The 24,632-nt window shown below is 50.9% G+C and overlaps 1 protein-coding gene and 1 long non-coding RNA gene across 3 annotated transcripts in view; one reads left to right on the top strand and one right to left on the bottom strand.

Moving 5' to 3' along the window:
- CABLES1 (Cdk5 and Abl enzyme substrate 1) overlaps positions 1-8,938 on the top strand; it is a 102,220-nt gene extending 93,282 nt beyond the window's left edge. For both annotated transcript variants that reach the window (XM_024984431.2, XM_002697726.5), the window contains 3 exons: positions 3,555-3,661; positions 5,655-5,862; positions 7,824-8,938. In XM_024984431.2, coding sequence (XP_024840199.1) covers positions 3,555-3,661; positions 5,655-5,862; positions 7,824-7,964 — 456 coding nt within the window. In that variant the 3' untranslated portion in view covers positions 7,965-8,938. The remainder of the gene's footprint in view (positions 1-3,554; positions 3,662-5,654; positions 5,863-7,823) is intronic.
- Positions 8,429-13,743, bottom strand: LOC132343769 (uncharacterized). Its single transcript, XR_009492714.1, has 2 exons — positions 11,205-13,743; positions 8,429-10,324 (listed from the first exon to the last, which is right to left on the bottom strand). It is a non-coding gene; the product is annotated as an uncharacterized lncRNA (long non-coding RNA).
- Positions 13,744-24,632: the final 10,889 nt, after the last annotated feature.

The raw sequence follows: 24,632 nt of genomic DNA, 5'->3' as shown, positions 1-24,632 counted from the left end.
TGGCCCAGCTGTTGGCCATTGCTGGGGCCACAAGGACCCCTGCACTTGGCCAGTCCCCTGGCCGGGAATTTGATGGCACTGAACACAGTGGCCACCTGCTCTGTCCCAGGCCAGGAGGGGCCCACAGCCCATTTACTAGCAGTTTGATTCCTAGGAATGCACGTGCAGTGGCAAAACCCAGACTTGGGTCTGGGTGCGAGTCTTCATAAACTATGCAATTAGAGGGAGAGGCGACTTGGAACAAAGCATGGGCCTCCTGGTTAATTCATTCTCTCTTGAGGCTTGGGCTTCGCAGGTGGCACTAGTGGTCAAGAACTCGCCTACCAATGCAGGAAACAAGAGATAAGGGTTCGATCCCTGGATCGGATTGGGAAGATCTCCTGAAGAAGGCAATGGCAATCCAGTCCAGTATTCTTGCCTGGAAAATTCCATGGACAGAGGAGCCTGGCGGGCTACAGTCCATGGGGTCGCAAAGTTGGACATGACTGAGCGTGCACACGCACACACATACCATACACACACGAGCCAGAACAAGTGAGTGGCTGGGGTCGCACTGCAACTCAGCCTTGAGTACTGCCCCCTCGGCTTACGCCCATCACCGGGAAGAGGACAGCTGTCTCTAGGGAGGGGGAGGGAATGTGGGGAGGTCAGCCTCTAGAGGCTGTCGTAGGCTCCCTCAAGACACACGGGACCATAGCTGCTATGTTCCCAGAAAGTGTTCCCTCGAGGGAACCAGGGCTGAGGACAGCGAGGCCTCTTGTCCTCTGAAATCTGACTGCAGGGTCTTCCTGGGCTCTGAGCAAGTCTTCCTGTACTTGGCGCCTGGGCCAGCCTGGAACTGTGGCCCACAGGCATGCTGTGTGGGCAAGGGCCTGGGAGCAGACTGTCACTTTGGGGGCCGCCCACGCAGCCACCACGATTTCGTGCCCCAAGCACCTGATCGCGAGCAGCCTGCACAGCTGGTGCCCCGCAACCATCAACGTAAAGCATGTGACAGAGAAGCCAGAGGAAGAAGCAGGCACAGGGAGCTGAAACCACCTGCACTGGTGCCCAGATGTCGAGTGGCTGGAAACCTCCCCCAGAAGGCATCAGAGAAGGCCACCTCTGCAACTTCGGGTGGCAGAGCCAGGATTCAGAATTCTGCCACCAAGAAAATGAATTTGAGGGCTTGATCATGTGCAGCCCTCACTGGGGGCCAAGGGTCTCATAGCATCAACTCACTGGCCTTCCCTCTGCCCTCCTCTCAAGTGTCCAGTGTGGAAACAAATATACATATCCACTCATCCTGCCACCAGGAAAAATAAGCCCCTAGCTCTGTACCCCTAAGAGCTAGAATGAGGCTGCGTGTAAAAATAAAGGACCTCTCCTGTGAGGTCCAGACTTGGGATGGCCTGAGCCCTCCTGGCCCCACCTTCAAGGCTGCAAGCTGGGCTGGGTTGTTGCTGTTCACTGGGTTGTTTTAAAGCTAGAGCTGGTCAGGAAGTGGCGTGGGAGGTCCCCAGGGCTGCAGTGAAGAGATGACATTAGTGCCTTTAGGGGAAACAGCTCTGCTGTCATCCCATGTCCCCCCAGAGATGTCGTGTTACAATAGGGGTAAATGCCATCAACGAGGACAGTGTCTGCTGGTTCAGTTATGAAGTGCAGCATCCACTCAAGCTAGTTTAAGAAGAAAGGCATTTTTTACAGGGTACTAAATGGCCTGTCGTCACTGGGGAGGCTGATGAAACAGCCTGAATTGGGATTTCAGGAATGATCCCCAAACTGTACTGCAGAACCAGGTCACCAGGGGAATGTGCACCAGCCATCAGCTCCAGATATGACAGTCCTGCCACCTGCATGGTCAGGACGCTGCCACTGCTGCCAGCTCTGGATCCATGCTGCCCTGCTGTGGTCCACACCCACAGAATGGAAACTGGGACTCCAGGGCTTCTGCCACCACTCCTCTTGGCAGCAGAAAGAACAGAAGCCCAGCCTCTGCTTCCACTCTGCTTTCTAACACCAGTGCGTCACCCCAGAGGAACTGGAATTGTGTGTGGAATCCTAGCTGCGAAGGAATTGGGAAGGACAGCGCGGTGTCTGGAAGGGGATTGGCTATCTAAGCTATAGCGTATAGCGAAGGGGGATGACTAGGATTTAGGCAAGTCCACCTGGGGACATAGGGAAGATGATCCTGCAGAAGTAACATTGCAGGTGAGGCAAAGGAGGATCTGATTTGCATAAAAACCACCTGGGCAAGATCACAGTGCTGAGAGCAAGGCCCCGCCCTTAGACACTGACTCAGTGGAACAGGCAGAGAAGGCAATGGCACCCCACTCCAGTACTCTTGCCTGGAAAATCCCATGGATGGAGGAGTCTGGTAGGCTTTAGTCCATGGGGTCGAGAAGAGTCGGACACGACTGAGCAACTTCACTTTGACTTTTCACTTTCATGCATTGGAGAAGGAAATGGCAACCCACTCCAGTGTTCTTACCTGGAGAGTCCCAGGGACGGCAGAGCCTGGTGGGCTGCGGTCTATGGGGTTGCACAGAGTCGGACACGACTGAAGTGACTTAGCAGCAGTGGAACAGGAGCACAGCCCAGTTGGCTGCCATCTCCCTGTTGTCTTCTTGATAAAATTCTCCACTGTGCTTTAGATACATTGGGTTCTCTTTGTTTGGTCTTTGAGAGAAATCTGTGAAGCAGATTCTTATCTTCTGCAGCAAAGAGGAGGGTGAGGCTCAGGGAGGTTAAGCCACTTTTTGCAAGTTGCCTGACTCGCTGGACATGGAGCCTCCAGCCTCTGCCCCCCAACCCTTTCCACCTTCAGCCGCCTGGAGCTGCTCCTGGCTGCTACTAACCACTACCCTTTCAGTCTGATTCAGAACAGGAAAGCAGTGCGCCCTTCCTCAGTGGGGACAAGCTTGGTCACCTCTCTGACCCTCTGTTTCCTCCTCCATAAGGTTAGGGTGGCTGGAAGGCACTTGAAAACTTTTCTTTCGGCAGTGGGAGGCTTCTTTCAAGAGAAGTGTTGTGCTGAGACTTCCCTGGCAGTTCAAGTGATTAAAACTCCATGCTTCCACTGCAGGGGACCCAATTTCCATCCCTGATCAGGGAACTAGTATCCCATACACCAAAAAAAGGTGGAAAGAAGCATTGCATGTATCTACACGTAAGACAGATGGGTGAGATCCAGTCATCCCCCATCCCACCTCCAGCTCCTGGAATATCCTCACTGGGGACTCACCCGGCTTTGGCACCCAACGAAAGATGGAGTGTCTTTGCTTGAACCTGCTCACATCATCACAAACCTCGTGACTGTCTGCCAGGCACTGGCTCCGGCGGCCAGGGTTTCTAAATGTCGCCGGGTCCTGCTGATGACTGGGCTTTTGTTTCCATCCACCTGCAGCCGTCCTGCCTCAACGGGCTCCTGCATCCGGTGGAGCCCTCGAGATGGCTCTGGCCTGGGTTCCCTGTTGCTGGTGGTGGGGGTGTTAGAAGTTGGCTGTGACTTGCACGTGATTATGACCCATGACCCGTATTTTAAGGAGTGACTCACATGGCCCGATCTGTTTCAGACCACAGTGATTGACTATGTGAAGCCCTCCGATCTCAAGAAGGACATGAACGAGACCTTCAAGGAGAAGTTCCCTCACATTAAGTTAACACTCAGCAAAATTCGGAGGTAGGTGGGGATGGAAAATCCCACGGACAGAGAGCCTGGCCAGCTGCAGTCCAGAGGGTCGTAAAGAGTCGGACACAGCCAAGCACACACGCACACTGGGGCTGGGCCCCCACCTGAACTTCCCCCCAGGCCCTTCCCCCAGCACGTCCTCAGCTCACTCTTTGTATGCCGGCTCTTCTGTTGTTCTGGGGAAGTGAAACAGGTCATGTTCAGCTCTAATTAAAGAGGCTCGTCCGATGCTGGCTGACCAGCGCCCGGAAGTGTGAGAGCCAAGGGAGGCTGGACACGAGCTGACAAGGATCAGGGTGTGGGGGAGGAGGTTGCTCATGAAGGAATCATTTCATACTCTCTGTGGCTCACAGTTCAGTAAGATTTATGTTATGGGAAAGTCAGAATAGGAAACGTTCGGTCCCCTGCTTCCTTAAATGCAGGCAAAACAGAAAAGAGCTGGCATTATAGGGTTTGAGATAACTCTACCCACAGTCGTCCGTCCAGAGGTGACAGCCAAGCCCTATCTGTAAGCCATCAGCAAAACAGCCAAAGCAAAATCAGGCCCCAGTTTCCCCTGCAGAGGATTGGATCGGCCTTGCGGTGACCCACATCTGCCGGTCTTGCTGGGCTGGAGAGAAGCTGACCTGTGTTGTGGTGACTGTGTGCCAAGATTTGAGAGTGTGTGTGTGTGTGTGTGTGTGTGTGGTAGGTAATGGAGGCTAAACTATACACAAATACAGTGTTGGAACATGTGCCAACCTACATGTGAGTACGTATCCCAATACTGATTTGATTCTGGCATGTTCCGAGTCAAGAAGTAAGAAAAATTAACTATTCATACTTGGTCGGCTGGCCAGGCAATTCTCATAGGAATGTTGGTTGCTGCACCCTTTTTTAAAAATGTTATTTATTTTTAATTTTGGCTACCTGATGAGAAGAGCTGACTCATTGGAAAAGACCCTGATGCTGGGAAAGAAGGGAGCAACAGAGGATGAGATGGTTAGATGGCATCACCAACTCAATGGACATGAGTTTGAGCAAGTTCCGGGAGATGGTGAAGGACAGGGAAGCCCGGCATGCTACAATCTATGGGGTCACAAAGAGCTGGACATGACCAAGCAACCGAACAAGAACAAATTAGAGGATAATTGCTTTACAATCTTGTGTTGGTTTCTGCCATACATCAGTATGAATCAGTCATAGGTATACATATGTCCCCTCCCTCGGGGGCCTCCCTCCCCTGGTTGCTGCACTCTTAGTCGAAGGCCTCTTCTGCCATAGTTAGTGGCCATAAGTGATCTTCAGCAGAGCTGATACCAAGTACCTAATTTATCTCAGTGACTATCTCTCTGGAATGACCTTTGTTTCCTCCTGTCACTGTGAACGGCTCTATTCCATTTCCAGACCCTCAGCTGTCCACTTGAGTTCACCATGGTCCTGAACCGACATGGTCTAATACAGGCTAACCAACAGAGAAGGGTTCAAAGTCCCAGTGACTTAAGTCTGTTGTTGTTGTTCAGCCACTAAGTCCGGTCCGACTCCTTGCAACCCCATGGACTGCAGCACATCAGGCTTCCCTGGTCCTTCACTATCTCGGAGTTTGCTCAAACTCATGTTAATTGAGTCAATGATGCCATCCAATCATCCCATTCTCTGTCACCCCCTTCTCCTCTTGCCATTAATCTTTTCCAGCATCAGGGTCTTTTCCAAGGAGTTGGCTCTTTGCATCAAGTGGCCAAAGTATTGGAGCTTCAGCTTCAGCATCAGTCCTTCCAATGAATATTCAGGGTTGATTTCCTTTAGGATTGACTGGTTTGATCTCTTAAGTGTGTTGCCCACATATAACATAAATCTTGCTTATAGAGATCAACTCCCATTCCACATCACCCTTTTGAGATTGAGAAAGAGAAGATGCTTTTAAGACAGGATAGTCTTTTTCTTTGCAGTCCTCTGAAACTCCATATTCTAACAAGACTCTTCCCTCTTTCCCGCTTTTCTGTAGCCTGAAACGAGAGATGCGGAAGCTCGCTCAGGAGGACTGTGGCCTCGAGGAGCCCACGGTGGCTATGGCCTTTGTCTACTTTGAGAAGCTCGCCCTCAAGGGAAAACTGAACAAACAGAACCGGAAGCTTTGTGCCGGTGCCTGCGTGCTCTTAGCGGCCAAAATCGGAAGCGACCTCAAAAAGCATGAAGTCAAGCATTTAATTGACGTAAGTGGCCTGAGTCCTGATTGGCTGGAGTGGGAGCACATGCTCCAGGCCAGCACTGGTCTCTCAGAAAGCCTGACTGGTGACCCTGCCTGGGAGAATTCTGATCTTTAGTACCAGCTGAGGGACCAGGACCATGAGATTGGCCCTTCTGCAGCAAATGTCAGACCCCACATCTTGGGCTGTCTTAGAACAGAGAGATGGGAGATCCCTAGTATTGGGTCTGGCCATAAAAATCCATATTCAGGCACTGAGAGGGGTGAGCTTCTTCTAAAAGCCACAGAAGCCACTGTGATGGCCAGGGGTCTTGTGGGCATTGTGACCAACAGTGTCCATCAGTCACATTGGCTCAACACACCTTGGCCTCCTGTGACCTCGGCCACCTCCTTTTTGGGGAAGGGCATGGGCTTGATTAAGTGGTAATATCTTTCTTTTATTTTTTAAAATTTTTTTATCTGGGTATAGTTGATCTTCAATGTGTTAGTTTCAGGTGTACAGCGAAGTGAATCAGTTATTCACAGTCTGTGCGTGTGTGCACGCTAAGTCACTTTAGTCGTGTCTGACTCTGCAGCCCTGTGGACTGTAGCCCACCAGGCTCCTCTGTCCATGGGATTTTCCAGGCAAGAGTACTGGAGTGGGTTTCCTTTTTGTCCTTTGGGGATCTTCCCGACCCAGGGATCGAACCTGCATCATTTATGTCTTCTGCATTGGCAGGCAGGTTCTTTACCACTAGCACCACCTAAGAAGCCCCCACATATACATAGTATCCACTCTTTTTCCATATAGGCCATTACAGAAGTATTGAGCAGAGTTCCCTGTGCTATACAGCAGGTCCTTGTAATTTATCTGTGTTATATGAAGTAGTGTGTATATGTCAATCAAAATCTCCCACTGCCTTACTCCCTTCCTTTCTCCCCCGGTAATTATAGGTTTGTTTTCACTCTTTCTGTTTTGTACGTAATGTACATTTTGTACAAATGAACCTTAGCATTTTTTTTAGATTCCACGTACAAGCAATATCATGTTACTTGTCTTTCTCTGGCCAACTTCACTCAGTAAGACAATCTCTAGGTCCACCCATTTTGCTGCAAATAGCATTATTTCCTTCTTTTTATGGCTGGGTAATATTCCATTGTATGTGTGTACCACGTCTTCTTTATCCATTCCTCTGCTGATGGACGCTTAGGTTGCTTCCATGTCTTAGCTATTGTAAATAGCACTGCAATGAACACTGGTATGCATGTATCTTTTTGAATTATGATTTCCTCTGGGTATATGCCCGGGAATGGGATTGCTGGGTCTAATGGTAGCTCTGTTTTTAGTTTTTTAAAGAACCTCCGTTCTGTTCACCATAGTGGTTGTACCAGTTTACATTCCCACCAACAATGTAGGAGTGTTCCGTTTTCTCCACACTCTCTCCAGCATTTATTGTTTGTAGACTTTTCGATGTCCTTGCTTTTAAAGTAGAATGTCATCAAAGCAAGGAAACACTGACCTTCTTGGACAGTTATATGCATGCCTGTTTTAAAATTCAGTGTATTCAGGGACTTCTCTGGTGGCCCAGTGGCTAAGACTCCATGCTCCCACAGCAAGGGGCCGTGGTTCGATCCCTGGCCAGGGAACTAGATCCCACATGCTGCAACTACGACCTGGTGAAGCCAGATAAATAAATAAATAATTTGAAAAACCACTGACACCGTAAGATTATTGAGGGATTAAATGAAGTCATGGGATGTATGTCAGGCTCCCGGCAGCCTGTGGATCCTCAGGAGGTATGAGTCCTTCTGCCCTAGGACTGCGAGCAGGAAACACAGCTGACACCTCCCTTTCTTCCTCCACAGTCTTGCCCATAACGGGGTTCTCTGTAAATGCTGGCTGATGGATATAGAGACTACACATGGAGAAAACCTAGGATTTTTATTTCAAGGCTAAAAGCCTTTTGGTTTTCTTACATTTTCTTGCAGAAACTGGAAGAGAAGTTCCGGCTGAATCGACGAGAACTGATTGCCTTTGAGTTCCCAGTGCTGGTGGCCTTGGAGTTTGCCCTTCACCTCCCAGAGCACGAAGTTATGCCCCACTACAGACGCCTGGTCCAGAGCTCCTAGCACAGGCCTCCTGGGAGGGCCGGGGACCATTTCTTCTGAGCCCGGAGTGGTAGCGCCATACTACTGGAAATGCAAAACTAGAGCTCAACATAGCAAACTTTTTTTCCTCTCAACATTTGTTTCTGTACAGAAGCCGTACCAGGAACTTTTCAGGGAGTCTTTCATCTGGCCAGACGAGATGGGCAGTGAGCGGATTACTGCTCAACCAGGAAGGGGAGACCCGTCCAGAAGATGGCTGCCCCCTAGCACGAGTACAAGTCCCTTGCTGGCCCCTCTGGGACTTCCTCGCAGCCACACCCAGACCTTGCAGGCGTGGTCCAGGGCCTTCTCTCTGGACCCGTTCCAAGTCGGAGTGCGAAGTTCTAGAGCAGATCCGGGAAGAGAATTTGTGGAAGTAGGGGGAAAGCTTCTAGAAGATTCCCTCACTGTATCAAAAGAGCGTGCCAACCTATTTTTGTAGCCGCTGTTGGAAGTGCACTTTCCCTCGGAGGAGTGTATGGAGAAGTGTGAGAGTCTGTGTGTTTGAGAGATGCCGAATCAGCCTCCACCTGCAAAGCCAGCCCCACCCGCGGACCCCAGCCTGGAGGCATACTGACCTTCAATAGTTATTTCTAGATAAATCTCTGGATAACCATCACTCTCTCCAAACCACATGGATATCCTAATCACAGAGTTTCTGTTCCTGCTCCCATCACCACTAGCGGGACAGAGGTGACAAGCTGTCACCGTCAGATGGGCCACGTGGAGAGGTGTGGCGCGGCACTCTGCACCTTTCCACTGTCACACCTCGTGTGTGCATTGAACCTTCGCACTTTTCTCCTGTGGACACGCTGGGGTTGGGCTCCGTGGGGTGTATTCCTGTGCTCTATGTTAGAGTGCATCGCAGGCACATTTCTTGTGCTATCTATCTATATCTATATATATATGTATATATATAAAGTGTTTTATAAAATCCAGAATAGGGGTAAGATGCATGATTGGTGTTTCGAGACTTTTTGACCGCTGAGACAAACTGCGTCTTGAGCTGAGGTTAAGTCAATCAAAGAGGCAGCAACTCTTAGCGTCACCATGTCCCCGGGGCTGTTAGTGCAGAGGTTTCATTGCAACTTGTACCGATTAACTGGGGCGACCTGTACGGAGGCCCCTCAACATGTCATCACCTCGTAGCTGCCAGAGAGAGGTGCCTGCTGGGATTCACCTGACACAAGGAAGCCTGTGGCCCTGCAAAAAGAGAATTAAAATATTTTATGATTTCTCTACCCATGTATGTGTAGACATGTAAGTCTCAGCAGTCACCCCTCACCCTGCCTTGCAGATGCCACCAGCTCCACGTCAATCCCACATACAGATTCAGAGCATCTCATCCCAGAGAAGGGATGATGGGGGAACAGAGTGTACCCAGCTTTACTTAGCAGGGTTTGAAAGAATCTGACAGTCACAGGTTGGAGGAATTCAAAGAGTGGTGAGGGAGAGAGCACACAGGACATGCAACCAAGTTTAGTCCTAAATATTTTGCAAACAGATTTCCTTAACTGCGTTCAGTTGTGAGATGATTTTGTCAAGAGGTATGATGAACGTGACCTCTTTGGCCTGATTCGTCAATTACTAGTTGAAAGTGTTAGTCACTCAGTCATGTCTGACTCTACGACCTCATGGATTGCAGCCCACCAGGTTCCTCTGTCCTTGGAGTTCTCCAGCCAAGAATACTAGAGTGGGTAACCATTCTCTTCTCCAGGGGATCTTCCTGACCTAGGGATTGAAGCCAGGTCTCCTGCATTGCAGGTGGATTCTTTACCATCTGAGCCACCAGGGAAGTTCTTCAGGTGCAAGGCCTTACATAGAAGCCAGGTCACTTGCATTAGAAATTGCCTCCAGGTGGCTGCCTGCCGTCCCTCCACCTTGAGTCTCCTGCCAAGCTTGGGGGGACATCCAATGGGTGACACAGGCCACCAGCTCAGATGTGTGTTGGGCTACACCCTGCAGCCTCCCCCTGTCTTAAAGTCAGGCTAACATTCTTCGGTTTGGGGCAGTTTGGATTTGGGTATTTAGAAGGTAGACTTACAAAGTTGTGGGTCTATTTTTTTTAAGACTTAATTTAAAAGTTTATTTTGACCTGTGGGTCTGTTAAGTGAGGCGTTTATTGGTTTTAATTTAGTTGGGCGGGAGGCTTAGAACAAAAGATGTTGTCCAGAGGTCTCTCTATTTCCTGTCCATTTGATGAGCTTTCTGAAGGGAAGGGAGAACCAGGTGGAGACTAGGGGACCAGGGTCACTGCTGGAGCCTCCCTGTGACTTGGCGCCTTCCAGTCACTTCCCATCCTCGCTCGGCCTTTGGTCCAGAGTTGTGGAGGCAGCCTGAGCCTGTGTGGAGAGAAGGCAGACTATTCTAGAAGATCCTGAGGCTCTGCCCCCTTCTACCCTCCACCACAGGAGCAAGTTCAGGCCCCTTGCAGGCCCTGCTCCCTGAAGGGCTCCCTGAAGCCCCTGCTGTTCTCCCAAAGGCCACGTGTGTGGGGAAGCCCACCACAGCCATGTGCCCGTCGGACAGCAGGAAGCCGCTCCACCTGACTTAGCTTTCCCAGCCTGGCCTCGTGGACCAGGGGTGCCTCTCTTCTGATGGCCCGACTGTGAAGTCTTGTTAGAGCCCGAAGCCAGTAAAGCAGCCAGCCTGTCCCGAAGCCATGGGCCCCGCTGTGTGCCCTGCCAGGAAGGGTCAGTCTCCCGCCCCCTAAAAGCCTTGGAACCTCAGCCCAGTGACACTTAGTAGGGTCCCTCCTTTCCCTTCTACCCACACCCTCCCCCTGCTCAGTCAAACCTACCCTCAAGCAAGCAACCCACACACAACACAAAGCTGTTTATTTTCCTTGGCTGTTTTTCCTGATCAGAAACTCCTCTGTTCTTTCTGTGGTCCACCCAGCAGGCCCATTTGGGGCCACCCCTTACCCTACACAAACTGCTCCATAGCACAACCCTGCCTTGCTGATGCAGGCACAGGGGTGGCAGAAGGTGCCAGTCCCCTGCGTATCCCAGCAGCACATAGGTCTGGTTACCGCCCTCACCGCTGAACTGTCTCTCCCAGACATTTCCGGTGCAGTACTGAATGGCCAGCCCTCACCCCCCCACACCCTGGCTGCCTCTATAACTCATTCTCCCTGAAGCCTTCTCGGCTCCCTTGCAGTCTGCACGTGAGGAGGCGGGGTGGGCTGGGACTGAGCAGGTTTGAGCCAAGTAGTTCTGTTACCCATTAATTGAAGTATCTGTCCAGCAATAGAAGGAGTTCTTGAAAGAGAGAGGTTTCTGGGGGTCTCCCCTCCTCCAGAGACAGCCTGAGTTCATCTGGGGGCTGTCAGGACAGTTGCTGGCCAGGTCCCAGCTGAGGGCCCGACAGGGGAGGAAACATCCACACGATAAATCTGGGTCACATATTGTCAACGCGAGTGTAAACGTGGCTTCCAGGACGGCAAGTGCAAGGCAACAGATGAGCCAAAAAGCTCTAAGAGAAGAAAATAATCATTGAAGGGCATGGTCCTCTTACTGCCCAAGCAGGGAGTGCTAGCTCTGACAACCCACACTGCATCAAGACTTCTAGATAGATATTCTAGAAAGTCTGCAAAAACAGGGCTGACTGAACCCTGAAGACACACCTGGCGAGGATGGTGCTATGTATCATCTCCTCCTTCCATCTTGCTGCTCAAAGTGTGGTCTGAGGATCAGGGCGTCAGCATCCCCTGGGGCCTTGTGACACATGCAGAATCTGCATCTCAACAAGGTTCCACGGACATTTGCATGCATGAAAATCTGAGAGGTACAATTCCTCCATATAAGCATGTGAGTGAAAGTCACTGAGTCGTGTCCAACTCTTTGTGGCCCCATGCACTGTAGCTTACCAGGCTCCTCTGTCCATGGACTTCTCCAGGTAAGGATACTGAAGTGGGGAGCCATTCCCATCTCCAGGGGATCTTCCCGACCCAGGGATTGAACCTGGGTCTCCTCCAGTAACATGACCAGGGCCCCGCAAAATTAAAGGGGATTTCCTCAGTGGTCCAATGGTTAAGATGACTTTCCAATGCAGGGAGTACGGGTTCCATCCCCAGTTGGGGAGCTAAGATCCCACGTGCCTTGTGGCCGGTAAGCCAAAACCAAAACCGTAAACAAACTGTAACAAATTCAATAAAGACTTTAAAAATGGCCCACATAAAAAACAAGAAAAGAAAAGAAAAGATCACGGTGAGGGTAACGTGGCCAGGGTGGGTGTCCGCCAGCGTTCAATCTGTCAGCTTCTCATTGTGCACATGTGTGTGGCTTTTCCACAGGCGGTACAATTAACACAAATTCTCTTTGCCCCTCTGCTCCGCATGTTCCTGGCTGCTGTCCCTCCGGTCAGTGTGTGGCTAGGAAATGCACATTTGTTTTGCTCTGAGGCGAAGCCAAGTTCACCTCGGGCAGGCCATCAGCTGGCAGCGAGACCCACTTCACAAGGTAGAGCCAAGGAATGGCTTAGGGGTTACGAGCTGTTGGAGACAATTTGTGCCTCGGCCCCCAGGCGTCATGTACAGCACTTGGGCCCGCATCAGAGGTGCAGAGAGGCCCTTTCACAGTCATTAACTGTTACTCTAGACCACAGGGATCATGAGGGCAGGAATGGTATCAGCTGCCATACCCCTACGCACCCAGCACAGCATCTAGCACATGCAATTGGCCACGTAAATATTGCTTGCATCAAATAAAGCATCACGAAAGAGTCACCCCCCTGGGCAGGCTGTTCTCAGCATGTGATGATGCTTGACACATGCTTGCTCAGTTGTGTCCAACTCATTGCGACCCCATGAACTATAGCCCCCCAAGCTCCTCTGTCCATGGAATTCTCCAGGCCAGAATACTGGAGTGGGTAGCTGTTCCCTTCTCCAGGGGATCTTCCCAACCCAGGGATTGAACCTGGGTGTCCTGCATTGCAGGCAGATTCTTTACTGTCCGAACCACCAGAGAAGCCCATTAGAAGGAGGCAGGAGCAGTTTTCTAGGGGAGACAGCTGGCAAGAGATTTTTTTGGGAAGAGCAACAGCCAGAAACAGGAGGGCCCAGATCAGAAATGATGACTTGCAGCAGCAGCAGCCAGTTGAAAGTCGAGAGGGGGCAACCCTGGGAAAGGAAAGCAGAGAAGCAAAGGAGAAGACTCTGGGGCCAGCAGACCAGGGGACCTCCAGCCAGCCACTGAAGGGTGCTGGCCTGCTGCTGCTGCTGCTGCTAAGTCGCTTCAGAAGTGTCCGACTCTGTGTGACCCCATAGATGGCAGCCCACCAGGCTCCCCAGTCCCTGGGATTCTCTAGGCAAGAACACTGGAGTGGGTTGCCATTGCCTTCTCCAATGCATGAAAGTGAAAAGTGAAAGTGAGGTCACTCCATCGTGTCCAACTCTTCACGACCCCATGGACTGCAGCCTACCAGGCTTTCTCCGCCCATGGGATTTTCCAGGCAAGAATACTGGAGTGGGTTGCCATTGCCTTCTCTGCTGGCCTGCTAGGGGCCTTAATACCTCCCATCAGAGGGGTTCTGGAGGCTCAAATGAGATGCTACAAGAAATACCTGTAGGTGCTCCATAAATGGCCATCATCAATTTTATAACTGAACTTAACTGAGTTAGCAAAAAATTAAAAAGTCCTGCTCTATAGGGGAAGCTATTGGAGCACAGATATGATGTCTAGGACCAGAGAAGGAAGGTACACTGACTCATTTGGGTTCCCAGGGTAGGTGACCCAGCGTCTCCATGTAGGGCACAGCTGTGTGGCTGCACCCTGCCCAGGTGCCCAGTTGAGGAGGTGCTGGGAGGCTGCAATTCAGCCGTAGCTTCACTCACCAAATTGTGTCCAAGGCACAAGTGTGGAGGAAGGGACACCTCTCTGACTGTTGTGCTCAGGCAGCTGGGTAAAGGCAGGTCTGCACCTGACCCTTCAGAGGAGCTGGGTGACGGGAGGGCAGCGGGCAGACGGTAGAGGTGGAGGGATCATCAGAGGCCCTGTGAGTCCAATGAGATGAGTCCTATCCCATGGGGCAGCTGGCTGCTAGAGCCCTGGGGTGCAGCTGGGTTACATGGTCCCTCAGAGGATCGGGAGGCCATGCTATCTATGGTCAGGGGGGTAGAGCGTGAACAAGCTCCCTAGAAATCCAAGGGAAATGGAACAGCTCTGAGCAAGGCGAGGAGGGGTGGGCTGGGGCTGCAGAGCAGAGACACAGCAAGGAGCCACCTGCCTCAGCCACCAGCTGGGGGAGAAGAGGGTGGTGGTGGAGGCCAGAGCAAGGTGGATACGAAGGAGTGCGGCAGGGTGCAGGGACCAGCTCTTGAAGCATCTTTACCTGGTGGAGGCCGGGCAGGAGGTCACCTCTTGGAAGGTGGTCAGTCACCTCTTGGAAGGAGTTTGGAGAAGCCCAGTGACACAGGGAGTCCTGTTTCACCTTGACTTTCAGACGCTCTCCCAGCACCTCCTCCTTCCCACAAAAGGTCACTTTCCTGAAGGCTAAAGAGGGAAAGATAAAGACCTGAAGCCAGCACTTTACCCCCCGAGACTGAGGTGGGGGCACGGTTATTGTCAAGGAAGGGCCTTCTGCTCACTGAACCCCTTAAGCAAAGCCTACCCTTGGCCACTGGGTCAATTTCACCCAGAGTTCCAGGCTCCACTCACCAGCTTGGCCTGAGTCAGACCAGCCAGGCCCTGGGCTGCAGAGCTTGGAGTAAGAGGCAAGGGCTGAGACCGACTGCTTTTGCCCACGACGGACCCTAGGCATGAGTTCAGATCTCAGGAGACTCGGAGACATGACAAGAAAGTGTCTTTCTGCAACAATGCACTGTGTGCTGGTTCCATTTCCTGCTCCCAGCCTGTCTGTTTCGTTTCAGCCGGAAGTGTCCTCCTGATTCCCATAGCATTTCACTCACTGACTCTCCCCGACTCACTCCCAGGGAGTCGCTCCTTTCTTGTCCCCACTGCTGGGCAAACACTGGTGCTGACTGCCCTCTGGGACTCAGGATCTGGGAGAGGCGGCAGATGGGTGCTAGGTGCCTTGCTGCTTCTTTAAACCCAAGTTATCCCCAAGCGCTGACCTCTGGTACTGGACAGGGAGATAATGAGGCCTCTGTGGCATCCAGGCTTGGCTCAGTGAGTCCTGCTTCCCAAGGCAGGTGCAGGAATGAGTAGGAGGGGAGGAAGGGGCATCAGCAGGCAGAGAAGAGCTTTTTTGTTTATTTCTTGTTTTGGGGGGGTTTTTTGAGAAGTAGAGTCATGAACAGGAGGAAGGAGCTAGGGCAGAAGTTTGAGGCTGAGAACCAAACCTTCTACCCGCACTCAGCCTGGACAGAGGGAAGTGAAACTACACCTTACTGCCTGAAGTCACAAGTCACAAGGCAGGGCCCTTCCACTGTCTGTATTGGCGTTTCTTTACTCTTAGGGGACTCCCAAGCAAAGTGTTTCCTACGGAAACCTCCCCCGCAAGACAGCTGTTCTGTGAAAAGCATCACCTGTTTGTCCCTAAAGATTTTTCAGTCCCTTCACCTTGCCATCCCCGCCCAGCCTGGACTGTGGGACTCTGATCCAACATTGTTGTTCAGTCGCTCAGTCTTGTCCGGCTCTTTGAACTGATCCATGATTACCTGATTCTACTCCCCACCTGAGATACCCTCATCAAACCAAACTTGCAATTCTTGGCAAGCTCTGACCTTGTCTTCCTGGTTTTGAATTCCGGATACTGCTGTTCTCTCCTCCCGGCCAGGGCAGCAGCTGGCGCCCTCGGCTTTGTCTCATTAGTGGATGTTTTGGTGATACCTGGGGAGCTTGCTGGTGACTGGGTTAAAGAACGAAGTCCAATTCAGCATTTTTTTTGTTCTCCTTTTTTGTTGTTGTTGTGTTGAAAGACTTGAGGGTGTTTAAAGCCAGTTGTCAGGGAAAGTTTAAATAACCAAGAGAGGGCAGCTCGGCTTCCTGAGGAGGCAGGTGGGGCTGGAATCAAAATGAGCAGCAGGAAGGGACTTCTCCACAGGGAAAAGCAGGGCTGAGGCGAGCTCAGGGGAGCAGGTTTGTCCGGAAGAGACTGGGAAGGTGACAGTTCTCATCTGAGAGCTTCCATTTTCCCTTTACGTAAGAGGTGGGTGTTGGGTTACGTCTCTCAGTCGTGTCCGACTCTTTGTGACCCCATGGGCTGTAGCCCGCCAGGCTCCTCTGTCTGTGGGATTCTCCAGGCAAGAATACTGGATACTGGAGTGGGTGGCCATTTCATTCTTCAGGATATCTTCCCAACCCAGGGATTGAACCCGGGTCTCCTGCATTGCAGGCAGATTCTTTACCATCTGAGCCACCAGGGAAGCCCAAGAGAGTGAAAGTGTTTGCACAAGTTGGGAACATGAACCAGCCTGAGCAACCATGGTTTTCGGTGGTGCAGAGAGCCATCGGAGATTGGCGCTTGTGAACGTGTAGAGAATGGAATCCACTCTGTTCTATGACTTCCTAAAGAAATGAATGAAGGTTTCTAGGTAACCTTCCACACTCACTGGGATATGTGAGTGCAAAGAGATTTTAAAGTCACTTTACCTCATGGTCACACTTCATTTACTTGGATACCCCAAGTCCCCTGCCACAGAAAGCCAACCACTAGGGAAAGTCCCAGGTGATGATAAGATTCAACAGTAACATTTATGGCTTATGATGTGCTGGGTGCCATCTAAGCCCCATACATCCACAGATGGTCTATATGTGGTACGTGTACATAAACATACATACATGTGCAGTGAATGTGTGTTTACACATACTTATACACACACACACATAACTTTTTCCCACTTAAGTATTTCCACAAATCTATGAGGAGACTAGTTTACCCCTCCCGTTTTAAAGAACTGGGGCTCCATGGGGCTCCTCCACTCCTGCCCGGAACCCCCTGTCCAACAGAGGCAGCCGTGACCCCCCTAACCAAGAAAAGGCAGGTAGAGAATTCTCAACATTGAAGAATCAGCTTCACAATGAAAGTGAAGAAAGAAAATAAATTCCACGTCTGAGGACAAAGTGGATTTACTATCTGGTCTCCCACTGGGGGCAAAGTTGATTTGATGGAAGACCACCGAAGAGTCCCCGGGGTGGGGTTGGGAGGGGGGACACGCAACAACAAGCTGCCAGCCCTTCCCCCCACACCCCCTCAGGGAAGCACAGGCCCTCAAGCCTCCCCACCTCAAGGGCCACCGCAGCCCCTGTCCACAGGCCCCCGGGACTGTCCCCAGTGTGCTGAAGGGCCAGAGCAGCGCTGTACCCTCTAGGAAGTTGGGGAAAACTCCCTCTCTCCTTCTCAGTGTTACCTTTGATCCCACTGTTCATGGCCCCCAGGGTCTTCTAGAACACATTTTTGATTAATAGCTGGAGTAAACCTCTCACCTCAGGCTTTAAAAACATAAGTCCCCAAGGCAGGTGTGCATGAGTGTCTGTGAGTGAGCAAGTGTGTATGTTTGCGTGTCTGTGAGGGAGGAGCAGCAGAAGGTGGAAACTTAGCAATATTCTGCGTCTTCCCCAGCATCTCCTTGGCCTCACCAACCTTGGACAGACAAGGTGTCTACAGGCCTCAGGTTCCATCGGGTTGTTCCAGTCCCACAGGGCTGGCCTGATTCCAACTCACCTCAAGTCAGGGCTTCGGCTACTGAAGCTCAACTTACTCGTTGAGTTTTTGACCTCACACTGGGCAGGCCCCTTGGAGCTGCTCAAAGAATGTGGACCCTACTCTCTGGGGATTGCTGAGACAAACCTGAGGCCCATGGTGCCATCCATGCTCTCCATCCACCTGCAGTGGGAGCAGCCAGGGCTGCAGAGGGCATGGGTGAGAACAGCTGGACTCAAAGGCAGAGAAGAAAATGCAGGGTGGGGTGTCCTCCCAGCCCTGCTCAGAGTGACCAGGAAGAGTGACTTGTTTGTTTTGTTTGGGGATTTGATGGGAACAGGGACACCTCAAGGCCAAAGTCATGCAACCCAACTCTTGCAGGCCAAAGGAAGGGGGACGGGTATTAAAGAAAGTGCAAGAACTTGCCTGGTGGTCCAGTGCTAAGACTCCGCAATCGCAAGCTAGGCTCTCATGTCAGGATACCCGGTCAGGGAACTAGATCCCACATGCTGTAACATGTGGCTGATTCATGTTGAGGTATGGCAGAAACCAGCAAATTATTGTAAATCAATTAATCTTTCTATTAAAAATTTTTAAAAAGAATAAAGTGCTGGAGAGACACAAAAGGACAAATATATGACTCCACTCACATGACATACCTAGACTAGGCAAATCCATAGACACAGAAGGTTGAACAGAGGTTCCAAAGGGGGTTGCTGGGAGCTAGGAGATAGGGAAGGAATAGAGGGAATGGAGAGTTATTATATAATGGGTACTGAATTTCTACTTGAGATAATAAAAAAAAAATTCTGGAAATGGACATCAGTGATGATTGTACAATCCCGTTCAGTTCAGTTCAGTTGCTCAGTCATGTCCGACTCTCTGCAACCGCATGGACTACAGTACACCAGGCTTCCCTGTCCATCACCAACTCTGGAGCTTGCTCAAACTCATGTCCATTGAATCGGTGATACCATCCAACCATCTCATCCTCTGTCACCCCCTTCTCCTCCTGCCTTCAATCTTTTCCAGCATCAGGATCTTTTCCAATGAGTCAGCTCTTCACATCAGATAGCCAAAGTATTAAAGCTTCAGCTTCTCCATCAGGCCTTTCAATGAATATTTAGGATTGATTTCCTTTAGGATTGACTGGTTGGATCTCCTTGAAGCCCAAGGGACTCTCAAGAGTCTTCTCCAACACCACAGTTCAAAAGCATCAATTCTTTGGCACTCAGCTTTCTTTATGGTCCAATTCTCACATCCATACATAACTACTGGAAAAACCATAGCTTTGACTAGATGGGCTTTTGTTGGCAAAGTAATGTCTCTGCTTTTTAATATGCTGTCTAGTTTGGTCATAGCTTTTCTTCCAAGGAGCAAGAGTCCTTTAATTTCATGGCTGCAGTCACCATCTGTAGTGATTTTGGAGCCCAAGAAAATAAAGTCTGTTGCTGCTTCCACTGTTTCCCCATCTATTTGCCATGAAATGATGGGACCGGATACCATGATCTTTGTTTTTTGAACACTGTGAATGCACCTAAGTGTACACTTACAAATGGTTTAAAATGATAGATTTTATCTTATGTATCTTTTACCACAATTGGCCAAAATAAAAAAAAGGGCTGAGGAGGTGAGAGAAGCTGTGTGGAGAACAGTAGGTCCAGGCGGGGGGAGGGGCAGACTGGGAGGAGAACATTCAACGGGTGACACCAGCCTGAGGCTCTGCTGCTGATAATGCAGACTTCTTCGCCTGCTATCGACAACTCAGTCCTAATGCCTTCACTTGAAGGGATTTGGAATATAGGACTTGATCGCTTCCCAGCTGACACATCCCAGGAGGGCAGCCCCAGCGCTAGCCGGTCCCTCCCTGCCCAAGGCACCTCTCTCCCTCCCTTCTGTGTTGTTGCCCGATGGCTGCAATACCCACGCAGTCAGCTGCAGCTCTATTCCCTCCTTTCCGGGAACAGCGGCCAAAAACACACATTTGCCCCCTCACTAATGCCCCGGGAGCCATAACACCCTGCAGGATCCATGGTGCTCAGGGCAGAGGCTCTTTTTAAAGGTCCTTCTGCTCTGCTTTTCTTCTCTGTGAAAGTGTTAGTTGCTCAGTCATGTCAGACTCTTTGCAACCCCATGGACTGTAGCCTGCCAGGCTCCTCTTCTGTCCATGGAATTCTTCAAGTAAGAATACTGGAATGGATTGCCATTTCCTTCTCCAGGGGATTTTCCTGATCCCAGGGTTCAAACCTGAGTTTCCTGCATTGCAGGCAGATTCTTTACCATCTGAGCCATATTGCTGCAAATCAATTCACTGTAAATCATTGTGGAGTGAACTACGGGACATTTACTCTTTCTCAAGAGCCTCGGGGTCCATCTGATCTTGACCTGGCTTGTTAACGTGACTGCAGTTATCTGAGGGTAGGTGGTCTAGAATGGCCTCAGCTGGGAGGACTGACTTCTGTTCCACATGGTCTCTCATTCTCCAACAGGTCATCCAGACTAATTCTCACAATGGAAGTGGTCAATGAAAATATGCATCAGAGAGAGTTAAACAGGCAAGAAAAACTTAATTTAAGACTATTGCAATAGGGGTCAAGACAGCTTGAGATAACAGGAGGTAAAGACTGAATGCAACTTGGAATACAACGGAAGCAGCTGGGGATTTACAGCCAATGGGCAGGGCAAGGGAGTCAGTGGATGGAAAAATACCAAGAGGAAACTCGATCAGGTACCAAGTGGAGGGAGGGGGCATTCTTGCTAAACTGGCTTGGCAGGATTAAGTCCAAGAATGCAAGTGGAAGTGTCCAAGACTTCTAATAAGGCATTAATTCAAAATGGGCAGGGTTACTTCCACTGCATTTATCATCCAGAGCAAGTCACAAGGCTGACTCAGATCTGAGCAGTGGGGAATTGGCCCCATCACATTGCAAATGGCCTGGGCTCTTGGAAAAGTGGGACACTGGGGCCATCTTTTCTCCTTTCATAACGGAAGACTCTCTTGATCCCTGTCGTCTGTCACCTGTGGGCGTGAATCTGTTTTGCAGGAACTGAACCCTCAAATGGCCATGTTGGTTCTCTCCTTCTTTCCAGGCGAGAGCACTTTACTAAGGAACATGTGATAAGTAGTCAACACACACAAGTATAATGACGAGTTTGACTCCATTGTACCTTCAAGACCTCCGGAGAGAGGAGGACAGTTTTGGGAGCTGAAAGCTTTTTAAAGTGGAAGCACCAGCTGGACAGTGGTGACCACTCCTCCTCTCCCCTGTCCAGCTTCACCACAAATGGGAGACCCTGGCCCTTTATTCCCCGGAGGACAGCCAATAGCAGGCTGTGATGGGAAACAGACTTTACTGAAGGCTTGAGAATCATAAAGGGCTTTGGCTAAAAAATGAACTTTAGATGTGGCCACTGGGCTCTGCAAGAGTGTGGACCACCTCTCTCCTGCTCCCTCTCTGGAGCTCCCTGGCCTACCTGCAGATGTCTGGGCAGCCTTCTTCCCACCCCCGGCTTTTCTTCATGTTCAGGACACCTGCCCCGCCAGCTCCTCCAGGCAGATGCATAGCTACCAGGGAGGGCAGCTTTGATAGAAGGACATGAACTACTCACAAACCGGATTCTAACACAAAAGGCCACCTACTGCGTAACCCCTGTACATACAGAATCTCCAGAAGAGGTAGATCTGCAGAACTACAAAGAGGATTACCTGGGTCAGCAGGAGTGGGGGAGGGAGGAAGGAGTGATTATGGGTACAAGGTTTCTTTTGGGGCTGATGGAAATGTTCTAAAATCAGATAGTGGTGAGACTTCCCTGGTGGTCCAGTGGCTAAGACACTATGCTCCCAGTGCAGGGGGCTCAGGTAAAATCCCTAGTCAGGGAGCTAGATCCCACATGCTGCAACTAAGACCCACTGCAGCCAAGGAAATAAACCAACTGCTGGTTTTGTTTGTGCTCTCACTCAGTCTTGTCTGTTTGTGGCCCCATGGACTGCAGCCCGCCAAGCTCCTCTGTCCATGGGAGTTTTCCTAGGCAAGAACACTGGAGTGGGTTGCCATTTCCTCCTCCAGGGGATCCAGGAGATTCCTGACCCAGGGATCAAACAAATAAATATTTAAAAAAATAAAATTAGACAGTGGTGATGGTTGCACAATTCTGTACATATACTAAAACCACTGAACTATACACTTTAAAAGAATACATTTTAGGGCATGTCAATTATATCTCAATAAAGCTGTTTTTTTTTTTTTAATTAAATAAATAGAATTTTAAAAATTTTTACATTTTTAAAAATTTAAATTAAAAAAAAAATCTCAGTCTTAGGGTCTTCTTGTAGACTCGGGGCATCCCTAAGAACAGGGAGTGTGTGTCTGCTGTAGTTTATAGTCACACAGAAGGTCACCAGAGCACTTCCCACCAGGACAAGGGAGCTCCTACCTCCAGGACAACTTACAGCTGCCCCCATGGGAGGCTGAGCATCCACGGCCTCACTGTGTGAAGAGCTAGGCCTCACCTGCAGTAACAGAGATGGCAGGTCAGCTCTGCTGGAAGACGCGGAGCATTCTGGAGACACCTGGAGATAGCAGAGACTAGCGGCCAGTGGGTATTCGATGGTATGTGATGAAGAGAAGAGGCGATCAATAAAGAATGATGAACAGTACTTGCCGGGGTGGTGAGAGAACATGGACAGAACCTAGGGGTCTGTCCCCAACTGAGACAGCCCTTTTCAATAATTGGCCATGCAGATCCATGGACCCAGGCAACGGTGCCTGGATTGAATCCCCGTGTCTCCAAGGTCTCCACTGCTCTCCCAGGGGCTCCCTCAGAGTGACGGGTATGAAGACAAAATTGGGCACAGTGGCCTTGCATTGGGGCGCAGTGGCCCCTGCCCACAGCCTCTTCACACAGTCATCAAAATAAATGACTCAAATGCTCCTTTTGGCTCAGGTGGTTGTTTAAACAGGATTCCACCCTCCGCAGCCAAGGGAAGGGGAGCTGCGGGGTGGAGCAGGGCGCCGTTCCTTCAGACCCCAGCCCAGTGTGTCCTGGATGGAACTGGATGAAGGCCTGTATGCCGATGTTTGCTTTGCCAAGGGCAATCCGCTGCTGGTCAGGCCACTGAAAAAACCAGCTCACGGCAGGAGCAAAGGATCCCTCATTTCACCAGGAGCACAGGATGGCCGAGTCTCTGAAAGTCTCCAGAACACAGGGAGCCTCATGCAAGCTCCACTATTTGCTCAGCCTTCCCAGTGGTTCACTGCCCGGGTCAGAGGACCTGGGAGCTGCGGGAAAGACTGCCTGTGTGGGGCCAGGGCAGCTGACGCCCCCGGGGGACAGCACTCCCCTCGGCCCTGCAGAAGGGCTGCCAGTGAGGGGGCTTGGCTCCTCTGGTTTGTTCAGACCCCAGTGGTGTGGAGTGGGGCTGAGGTGGGCAGAACCCACAGATGACCCGTAACATGGGAGGGGCCAGGGCAAAAGGGTCGTGAAAGCCGCCTTGGAATCTCAGCTCAGGAGCGGTGAGCAGGCTGAGTTTTCCTGCCCTGTCAGGCTCTCAGAGGTGTCATCTTTAAGTCCGGAGGTATGAAGAGCAGGCGATATAATGTGGGGGAGCAACTGCACCCCCACTGGAGAATCACGGAGCTCACAAATGTGACTTCCCAGCCAGGCCTTCAAAACAGCCCAGTCTTAGCCCAACCCACAGCCTGCCCTCTTGAGTCTTGATGTGCCAGCGGTCACTCCCTGATTGTGGCCAGACTTCCCAAGTCCATCTCTGCTCCCTCCAGCCCCTTGTCACCCGCACGGGGAGGACAGACACCGTGGATGCTGAAAGGCAGGGCTTCGAGGTCGCACAGGCCCCTCCAATCCCCGCGCCCCCATCCCCCACAGGGAGGCGACTTACCTTCTCCTCTGAGAAACGAGGCCAATGGCAGCTCCTCCACCGGCAGCTCCTTTGAGGGTTAGGTGAGAGGCCGCCGGAGTGAAGGCCTTTGGGCGACACTCTGCGAGGCCCACAGTGAGTCTCGATGCTGGGCCTCACAGCTGGACATCTCCTCCAAGCATCTCCTCAGGCTCCTACGAGGTGCGTCATGTCCTTGAAATTGACCACAAGATCCATCTTCAGGTCTGCACATCTCTCCCACACCAGCTGAGAGCAACTCTGAGGCAGGGCCGAGCCTTCCATGGCACCATTGTCTGCACAAGGCCCATCTGGTACTGTGATCCAGCCTCCACTCAGACCAGTGGGGGACATTCCACTATGGGGACAATCAACTATACCCCATGTCCCCCAAAGAGGTTCTCACTCCTTTGTTCTTAACTGGAGTCCAACAGAGGCTGAACAGATGGACTTCTTGGAGAATAAATCCCCTGACTACATGCTTAATTGTGTGCATGTGTCAGTATATATGTGTGTGCATATATATGTGTGTGCGTGTCTGTGTGTGCATGCAGGTATGAGACTGCACATTTTGGAAGAGATATCCCTTACTTTTCATCAGATTTTCAGAAGACTGTGTTTCCCATCTGGGCAATATTTCTTCAAAGCATTTAAGTCTCTCTGAAAATTCACTATTTACTTGTTTCTTGTCTCTACCACTAGAAAGTAAGCTTCAAGGCACTCGTCTTATTCACAGTCGTATCCACAAGCCCCAGAACAGAGTCTGGCACATAGTGGGTTCTTGGTATCTTTTGAATGAATGAATGTGAGGTTCTTTGACCCAAAGGCATAGATCCTGCTCTGTAATGGGTATCTGGGCAAGCCCCAGACAGTCAGTGGGGCCCCCTCCTCAGGGCAGCTCCAGGGTGGAGGGCACCTGGAGCAGACACTGGTTATTCTGCAGCAAGAGTCCATTCAGGGGAGGGATTGAGAGTGCTCAGATAAGATCCACCTAAGAGAAGGCGAATACAAGGCTCTCTACTGTGTGATGCATATTTGTGTGCATGCTAAGTCGCTTCAGTCATGTCTGACTCTGCGATCCCATGAATGTAGCCCGCCAAGCTCCTCTGTCCATGAGATTCTCCAGGCAAGAATGCTGGAGTGGGTTGCCATGC

The sequence above is a fragment of the Bos taurus genome, chromosome 24, assembly GCF_002263795.3.
Source record: "Bos taurus isolate L1 Dominette 01449 registration number 42190680 breed Hereford chromosome 24, ARS-UCD2.0, whole genome shotgun sequence".
Lineage (NCBI taxonomy): Eukaryota > Metazoa > Chordata > Mammalia > Artiodactyla > Bovidae > Bos > Bos taurus.
Note: the sequence above shows the minus strand (reverse complement) of the source record. Positions and strands in the feature narration are given on the sequence as shown.